The 9,929-nt window shown below is 37.7% G+C and overlaps 1 protein-coding gene across 1 annotated transcript in view; it reads left to right on the top strand.

Moving 5' to 3' along the window:
• DERL2 (derlin 2) overlaps positions 1–9,929 on the top strand; it is a 27,855-nt gene that overhangs the window by 10,843 nt on the left and 7,083 nt on the right. Inside the window, exons 3-6 of the mRNA XM_019664806.1 lie at positions 1,599–1,672; positions 3,365–3,458; positions 4,223–4,418; positions 4,667–4,757. Of these exons, the coding sequence (XP_019520351.1) occupies positions 1,599–1,672; positions 3,365–3,458; positions 4,223–4,418; positions 4,667–4,757 (455 nt within the window). The remainder of the gene's footprint in view (positions 1–1,598; positions 1,673–3,364; positions 3,459–4,222; positions 4,419–4,666; positions 4,758–9,929) is intronic.

Here is a 9,929-nt window from a genome sequence, read left to right as displayed (position 1 = left end):
TATTTTGTCCGTGGCCCATGTGGCACACCCACCACCTTGGTATTATCACCATTTTCCAGTTCAAAAGTTCAACTGTATAGTGCTTTTAAATTGATCCATCTTCTAGGGATCAGATCATACTAACAAAACTCCAAAAGACCGATATCTAAAACAACACGCTAATTTATTAGATTACAGTGGGAGATAGTTGTCCCAGCAATTGTCAATAGAATGCTAAAAGAGAGATGTATTTTCCTGCTCCAGGATGTTCATATAGGTTATAGTTGGAGTGGGAGAGAGACCCAACAGCCAGTAATTCTGCCTTCTAAATGTGCTATTCCCTCTGTCTCAGAAGTGTTTCATTCACTTCATACCTATTGAATTCCAGCTGGCCTTTCACGACACAGCTTTTGTGTAACCTCAGATTCATTCTCCTTTGAGTCCTTAGGATATCTGTAAATAATCCTTTTAAAGCATCTCTTATCTCATACTTCACTTATTTATGTACTCGTCTCTTCACTAGGTTGAGAACTCTAAAATCCTGGATGCAGTTAAGTTAGTATGTAGAACTGAATTATTTCAACTTTAATAGTTATACTGAGTCTTAAGAATTTAATGATGCATAAAGCAGTCCTGTGTACTCATGTCACTGTCTTCTTCCTTTGATACTCATTTGGCCTTTCCTGGGAGCTGTAGCTCCATCTAAGCGTTGCTTCCAAGTTAAGCATTGCTTGGCTTGATTTTGCCTGGGGTTAAACTCTTGTATTTGCTTTAGGAGTTAGGAGTTCTAGGTATGAGTTCAGAGTCTTCCTTTACAAGCAGTGTGTCCTCCGGCAAGCCATTTTAAAAGTTTTGAAGTCTCTTAGTTTCTTTGTATGTGAAATGGGGGAGGGAGTGGCAGTGACTGGATTAAGATAATAGAATATGTTAAAACATTTTAAAATGGTAAGTGCTCTCCTTTTGTGAGTAGTTGTTTTTATTGTGGGTGTGGAGGGTTGGGTAGGGAAGTCTATATCATGGTTTTCCAACAAGAAAATGAGTGTCCTTATATCTACCAATTGGGCTATAATTATTAGAGCATTAGGTTTGTAGAGAGTTGGCTATTTGTTCAGACTAGAACTGTAGTATTCACTTGAGAATTACTGTTTGCTCTAGATATTTTGGACTGCCTAATATAGAAATACTTCTTTGCGATTTATATTAGCTCCCTGGAGTTTTTCTCTGGTATCTCAAAACTATTGATTAGGTTATGATACTATGTATATGAAAGCACTGTTTTCTATTATGCAAATTAACCTAGTCTTTTCATTACACTTTTTCCATAATTTGCCTGACCATATATATGGTGTGGGCTTTTTAAAAAGACAATCACAATTTCAAGTTTTCTGTCCTGTTATCCTTACAAATTTCAGGGCTGACTTTATCGTTCAGACTTTCAACTAGAAGCAGCACAAAAATCCAGTGTCAAATTGTTTGCCCCACTTTTTGGATCATAACATAGTATCTATCCATGGCTTTTCAGCCATTGTAGTCATAGGATATATCTTTTGTCTTAATACGGGAATGTTTTTCTGGTATATTTTACTTAATCTTTCTCTTGATTGTTTTTCTTTTAACAGATATGGAGGCTAATCACCAATTTCTTATTTTTTGGTCCAGTTGGATTCAATTTTTTATTTAACATGATTTTTCTGTATCCTTTATTAAGTGGAGTTTGGATAAAAACTAGGTTTACTTAGGAAATACAGTATTGACTTAAAACTATTAATCCTGTTATTTTTGTTACCATCTTAGCTGTAACTTACAGTACTAGCTCAGTGGTGCACAGAGTAGCTAGTTGGTCAGATAGTAATGTTTTGAGGGTGTTTATAGGTCACTGTGCATTCCAATGGGAGATATTTAACCATCAAATGATTACATTTCTGCCCACAAGTCACTTGCAAATCTGATCTTGCAAATCTGATCAAGGGAGAGGAGTGATTTAATTAAGGCATAATTACAAAATAACATCATCAGATACTGTTGTGCATTTGCAAAAGGTGAAAAAATTCACAGACTCAGCCTAAAATCAGGAGAGTAAGGAAGTAAGTTTATTCAATAAGAAAGATGCCAGCATCGAAATTGCTGGGACAGACAACTGCACCTAACTTTAGGTTAGCTTTTTCTTATATAGCAAAGGGTAGGTAAATTTCCTTATAGCAGGAGATGTGACTGAGGTCATTTGATTGACATATATTGGTTATATAACTAGTTTCTTTCTGTGCATGCTTTTACCCAAAATGCATACAGAAAAACACACAGGGGGGCGGGGGCAAACCTTAATGTTGATTTTATTTTAATTATATTATAATGAGGCTAGAGTTGAAGTAACAGTTTGCTGTTTTAACAGTTTGCACATGTGTGAAGAACAGGTTAATACCAGTTTGGCCATGTTGATTTATTTCTAGGGGATGAGCTTGGGCGGTTCCTGGGGAGGGGATGCAGGCCTGTGCAGGCCCCTTTCAGGTTCACTTTTATTAACCCTCTTCTGCCCCATGAGATACCAAGTAATAAAACAATCTGAATGTAGTGATAATTAACAGAGTTTTGATAGAGGTTTGGGAGTGGGTTCACGAGCAATGGAGAGCTTGAGATTTCCTTGTATCTTAGTTGCTGGTTGTGCTGGCTGAAAAGACAGTGTCATGATGTCTGCCAGGCTTGCCATGTTCTAGTTCACTGAAAGAGAGGAAGAGTTGTGCTCTGGTCATACGATAATTGGGGCCACTGAGCAGAGCTTCCTCCTCCACCCCACCCCTCTGGATTAAGAGGGCAGTTACAGCTGAGATCATCTGCAGTAGACAGGGCCTCATAGGTGTTACAAGATTTCTACCCCTAGGATGGATTCTTGTGTCTCCTCTATGGTATATCATTCTGGTAAGTTTCTAATAATTAAATTTTTTCATCGTAATGCATCTTCATTGACTGAGGTATAGGAATGCTTAATCTACTTGGCCTGAAAAAGTAGGTTATCACACAAGGCTTCTTGGTGGGGATTTCTTCCCAGTTAGGTTGTGAAAAAGCAAGAGTGATGTAGATTATGGTGTAGTTGAGCCTGGAAAAGATGATACAAATCTGAAAAGGTTTAATAGGTGACTGGTTTAAAAGCTTTAATAACAGTATTATGCAGCATTTGGCTTAGTTCCCCCATCAGGAACAGTTTTTGTAAAACTGCCTAAAATGCCTGGTAAAAGACAAGTAAGCTTACTACTACTCATAAAAGTTCTTATAGAAACAAAGGCTGGACTTCTTACAAATAACATGGAGTGCAAGTGTACTTAAAGTGATACCTTAAATAGTACTTTCTTCATGTTTGTGTGTTTAACATTTTCTTAACTTGGCACTCAAGATACCGTTACTGTCGAATGCTAGAAGAAGGTTCTTTCCGAGGTCGGACAGCAGACTTTGTATTTATGTTCCTTTTTGGTGGATTCTTAATGACTGTATCCTTTAACAAATAAAACAAATACAGGACAATGTTAAAGAACACCCACCCTGTCTCTTCCTAAAGGTTTTCATCTGTCTCCCACAATTCAGTGGATACTCTGAACAGACAGATGAAAGTAGCCTCCAGATTTGAGCTTCTGGGTACTATTTATTTTACAGCACACTTTATGTGACAGCTTTCTAAGCCTAGAGATTGGACAGGATGCTTTTCTACTGTGAGCAAGCCAGAGGAACTTTTAATCCAGGTGGGTTACTATTACATATTTTAGATATATTATTGCTGATGGGTGTACTTCATTTTTAAACTAAGGTAGTAAGGTATTTATTTGGTTACGATCAAAACTGATCAATTTTTTTTTTTTAAAGCGTTGTCATGTGTATAATAGAATTGAACGTAGTCCTGTCTGACAAAATGTTTTTTACTCCTACTGGCTTTATTTACCTCTGTAAAGGTGCTAATGGTGAGTGAACTTGAATGCAATTATTGACCAAATAATGAACACATTTTCCAAAGAGGCAAGAACTTCATGAAAGCATAATATTGCTTTGAAATAGATACAATCCAGATGATGTGGCCTAAGCAGGTTTTTGCCTGATTGCTCTGGGAAATGATTTTCAGGCTTTTTTCTTCTAAAGATGTAAGTAACTAATGCTCCATTTTCCTAATTCAGACTCTCATTGGAACTCAGTCCTTAGTACTCTTGCCCCTCTTCCCTGTTACGCTTTTAATGTTGATATTTTCCTTAACGCCATCCGCTAGATATTTGGTTTGTTCGTGAGCTTAGTTTTCTTGGGCCAGGCCTTTACAATCATGCTTGTCTACGTGTGGAGCCGAAGGAACCCATATGTCCGCATGAACTTCTTTGGCCTTCTCAATTTCCAGGCCCCCTTTCTACCCTGGGTGCTCATGGGCTTTTCCTTGTTGTTGGGGAACTCAATCATTGTGGACCTCTTGGGTAAGAATCTTATTACTACTTTTTCTATTATTTTACTTATAAACTTATTTTGTCACTTTTTCATGTTTGGTCTACTGGCCTTCACATAATAGCTGTTGTGGGACTATTTGATAGTTCTATGCTCAAAGACTACAATATTAGTTTTTAAACTTTTAATAATTATGTTGACATTTCTTCCTAAATAGAAGGAATTCATGTTGGTAGATTCACCTGCAATCAAAATTTTAATCCTCTCTGGTTGACTCTAGGTATTGCAGTTGGACACATATATTTTTTCTTGGAAGATGTATTTCCCAATCAGCCCGGTGGAATAAGGATTCTGAAAACACCATCTATTTTGTGAGTATTTGACACCAGGTTACGTGTTTGGGGCAGATAAGCTGGAACAGGGTCCATGATCTGTGTTTCCCTGAGGCTTCTATAGCTCCTGGCACACATAGTAGGTCAGTATATTGGCAGATTGAGCGCTCTGGGTGCAGTGGAGCATTTGTATTGGGTAGAAGCAGGCAGTGCCAGAGTTGTGGCAGGAGTCAGGTAAATAGGCTCAAGATGTCTGAGGCTGACTTGGTAACTGCTGTTCCGGATGACCTAGCACCTCCTGTCTCAGGGAGGAGTCTCCGGTTTCATGAAAGCTGCTGAGTTTAGAGAGGTGAGGTAGCAAAATGGGCAAAACCGATGAGAGGGAAGTTTTTAATGGTGGAATGTCTGGCCTTCCAGAGAGGTGGTAGAGATGAGCAGTGAAGTGGAAATAGCTCTGGGCTGGAAACCAGGTGTAGGCTGTTCCCCTGACTAGCTGCGTGATTTTAAGCAAGTCCTTTCTTTTTGCATTTCATTTTTCCTGGGGGTAGAGCTTTGATTTGTAGGACCTCTTTCTACTCCAGCATTTTGTGTCCTTGGGATATACTGCGTTAAAAAAGGATTCACCTGAGGAATAAAATGTGAGTTTTTATTATAAAATGTTGGTTGTAGAATAGTTAAGCAAAAGAAGAAAGTAAAATACTCCATAATCACATCACTTCTATATAACATCGTTAACTTTTTTTATATTTTTAAAAATTTTATTGGGAAACAGCCATGGTCATTGGTTACACATGGCTTTCATGCTACAATGGCATAGTTGACTCTTTTAGGGAGAGCGCAGCTCACAGCGGCCCATGCGGGGATCAAACTGGCAACCTTGGTGTTATCAGCACCATACTAACCAACTGAGCTAACCAGTCACTCCAACATTGTTAACTTTTTGATATGTATTCTTAAGTCTTTTATTGTCTGTGTACTTTTTAAAAATGTTTTTTATAACCTTTTGAAATAATATGTCATAAGCATTTTTCCATCATAAACGTCCTACAAAATTGTAACAGCTACATTATACCCATGGTGTGAATACAGCATAATTTTACTAATCCATTATAGATGGACATTGACATTAGTTTTTCCTTTTCCCTTCTATTATTGGAGTGATGAACATCCTTATAGCTAAATCTTTGCACACATCCGTGATTATTTTCAAAGAATAAATTCCTAGAAGTGGAATTGCTATTTTATTGCCAAATTGCCATCCAGAATGATGTTCAAGTTTTCATTTCTACTAGCAATTTCTACCATTTCCCCATGGGCATCCTCGTCAAACGTGGGAGGTATTGTATTTACGCTTTCCTAGTTTGATAGCCATAATATGGTGTCTCTGGTTTTTATGTATTTTTTAAATTTTTGAAACAGTTTCAGACTTATGGAACATTATAAACAGTGCAAATGACATTTTTTGCCTTTGTATTTCAAAGTAAATTGTCAATCTAATGTCCCACGCCTCCCTGTTCATGTGTATTTCCTATAAATAAGGATATTCTTCAGTCAAAATCAGGAAATAAGTGTTAATCCTCAAACCCAATTCCACACTTCGCAGCTGTCCTAATCACGTTTTTTTATAGCAAAAGAATCCAGTTCAGATTTAGGGGTTGCATTTAGTTATGTCTCATTAGTCTCCTTCAGCTTGGAACAGCTCCTCCTTAGTCTTCCTTGGTTTTCATGACATCGACATTTGTGAAGAGGATAGACCCATTTTGTACAATGTCTCTCAATTTGGGTTTGTCTAACGTTACCTCACGTTTAGGTTCAGGTTTTGCATCTTTAGCAGGAATATCAGAGAGGTGACACTGCCTTCTTCTTATTGCAGCCTGTTAGCACAGGATTTCAGTTCGTTGAATTTGTCAAAGTGGTACTAGTCACTTTGCTTACTTAATTAAGGTGTCTGTGAGGCTTCTCCACTGTAAAGTTCCTGATTTTCCTTTTGTAATTGTTTTGTGGGAGGGTGCTTTAAACTATGTAAGTATTCCTTTCCTTATCAGATTTCAATTTATTTATACCCGCATGAATTCATGGTTTCATTCATGGATTATAACCCTTTATTGTTTATTTTGATGCTCGTATTGTCTCCGATTTGGCCAATGGCAACTCCTTCAAACTGGCTTCTAAGTACTTGTCAGCATGGTCCTATCTTGTTGTTAGCAATTTATTACTTTCTGGCCCAGCAAGATACCCCAGGCTCATCCTGTGTTCTCCTTGACTCAGTCCTAGAATCAGCTGTTTCTTCAAGGAGCCCTACTTCCGTTTTAGTGGAGAATGGTATTTGTAGCCAAGATCAGGATGTGCTCATTGCTTTTGGAGTGTTCCTGTTCACGTCCTCTCGGTGAACAGAGCAAGGGAATTATATGTATACATATGAGTATACACTATACATTTATAGTTTTAGATCTGTATATTTTTCAAAACATTGGTTTATACTGATACTCCTGGATCTAGTACGACTCCACATGATTCATTCTAGATTTTTTCTTTACTTTTCCTCTAATATTTTATTATGGAAATTTCCAAACTTAGAGAAAAGTGGAAAAAATAGTACAGGGAATATCATTTACCCACCACATAGATACTACAATTAATATTTACTATTTTACTATTCTTGCTTTTTGTACATGTATCCATCCATCCATCTTTCCATTCCAGTATGCTTAATTGTCTAGGTACTTTACTATGTATATCATTAACTAGAGTTCTTTATTTATAATACAACAATGTACACAAATCTCAAATGTGTCAACTAAGGGATTTCATAAGTGCACATAGTTTACATAGGTTGCATACCCAAACGCCTATCAAGATGAAGAAAATTACCAGACGTCTGAAAATTACCCAGATGTTGCCTCATGTCCCTTCNTGGTTGGGGGTCACCACAACATGAGGAACTGTATTAAGGGGTCACGGCATTAGGAAGGTTGAGAACCGCTGATCAAGACTTTTTGGCCCTCTGATCCTCTCTCCTTGTGCTCAATCTGTCCCACTTAACTTCCTCCCCTATCCATTTTAGGGTCCACAATTCATCAATTCAACCACTTCCTTGCCAACGTCCTCAACTCCCTGTCCTTTCAATCTAGCCATCTGGAAAAAAATCCCACTTAGAAGCTGAGTAAGCCTCTTGTCAGCTTTACAACCCCAACGTGTTTTTTCAAGGGCCTAGGAGTGATTTCTTTAGAATGAAAACATTTAGTAAAATAGCACTCCTATCTCCTTGACATTCTGGGAGTTTAACCTAGGCACCTTTTTCTGAGCTATAACCATGTTTGTCATAGAAATAAGTTTTATTATTCCTTCAAATTAAGGCAATTAGCTAAAATAAACGGCTACCTCAATTACCAGGTGAATTTAGGATGAACCTGATGAAAGAATTTGAAGTAAATGATACAGTCAAACCTTTTAAAGGAAAGACAAAGATGCCATTAATCTTGAGAATTTATGTATGTAATGACTAAAAATAGAAAGGTTGTGACTGCTTGGCTGCATAAATAGGGCAGAATTTGTCTTTATCTCACTCAGATTACCTACAATGTGTTGTAATCTGGATATGACTATTCATTAAAAAACTACTTTCTTTTCTATGTCTTCTGGAGAGGATTCTCTGGGTTGGCAGGATTTTTATGTCCTCAACACTGCCCTACGCCTTCAGGATCAAGTACAAACTCTTTCAAGATGGCTTACAAGGGCCTCATCATCTGAACCTGTCTAACCATATTCTGTCCTCTTGAAGGACCTCACGTGGATAACTTCCTATTTCATGGCACTCTATTTTTGGTTCATGCTAGGTCTTCTCTTATTTTATTTTTTTCCACATTTCATCTCCCATAAGGAACCTACTCTAATGTTTTTAACATATGCTTTTTCAATTCAACTTTAGTTTTAATTCATCTTTAATAAGTTTTAGATATATATTCTTGGAAAAGTTTTGTATATATGTTTACATTTTTCTTTATACTATGTTTGCACTTACTTCATGTTACTATTATACTTAAGTTTACTTCACTGGTTCTGAATGAAGTATTCCATCAATTTTATATTCATATACCACACTTAATGTCTTGTTCTCCTTATGACAAGACACCTAGCTTGCTTTCAGCACATTACTATCAGAAATGTTGTAATAAACATCTTCCTGTAATGTCTCCCTAGGGACTTGCAGGGTATTTACACAGGCAAGTAATTGCTGGGCCATAGAATTTACTCGTACATGATTTCACTAAATACTGCCAAAATATTCTCCAGAACATTTTGCTTGGGGGGAGGGGGTCCTAGGCTGGTTTATACTCCCACTTGCAGTATATGAGCATTTCTCATATCTTCGTCAACATTTGATATTATTCAACGTACTAATTTTGCCAATCTGGTAAATATACAATTGTTTTACAGTGTTGTTTTTTGAAAACCAAAACCATCCAGCCCTATACACAGGCTGGACACTGAGGACTGAAACTATCTACATCCTCCCCCTCCCCCCGCAAACAAACAACTTACTGTTTACATTAGCATGACTACTATTCCAGGAGGCCAGAATAATATTTTCACTGTTCTAATAGCTTGAACTCCCCAAAAGATGGATCAGCTGTTCAATGGGAAGCATCAATTTGTATCCTACGATTTCTGAAGGCTCTGCCTCAAAAATCTTTGCCTCAGCTGTTTCTACCAATCCTGCACTGTTATTTCACGATCCCTACCCAATCCTAATCATCATGCCCCCAAATTGAAAGATCCACCCAACCTTAAACCAAACTTGCAATTTTCAAAAAATTCCCATCTTGCCTGTCTTCCCTCTGCGGCATGCCAAAGCTCTGCCGAGTTCTGCTGTGCAGCATTGTTTTATCAACGGGTTGTAAGGGTGATATTTGCGGTGCAGGCAAAAATATTTTAATGTGCATTTCTGATTACAAGTAAAGTTGAGTTACTACTTCATACATTTTAGCTCTTCAGATTTCTCCTTCTCTGAATTACTCATTCATATATTTTAAAAACCACTCTCTACACCCTTTTACTTGGTTCCTTCCTTATATATACTACTGGACTTGATGGTTACTCCCTGTTCCAACCTTTAGTGCAGCGATTCTCAACCTGTGGGTCGCGACCCCTTTGGGGGTCGAACGACCCTTTCACAGGGGTCGCCTAAGACCATCGGAAAACAAAATGATA

The sequence above is a fragment of the Hipposideros armiger genome, unplaced genomic scaffold (assembly GCF_001890085.2).
Source record: "Hipposideros armiger isolate ML-2016 unplaced genomic scaffold, ASM189008v1 scaffold_431, whole genome shotgun sequence".
Classification (NCBI taxonomy): Eukaryota; Metazoa; Chordata; class Mammalia; order Chiroptera; family Hipposideridae; genus Hipposideros; species Hipposideros armiger.
This window is presented reverse-complemented; position numbering and strand designations above follow the sequence as displayed.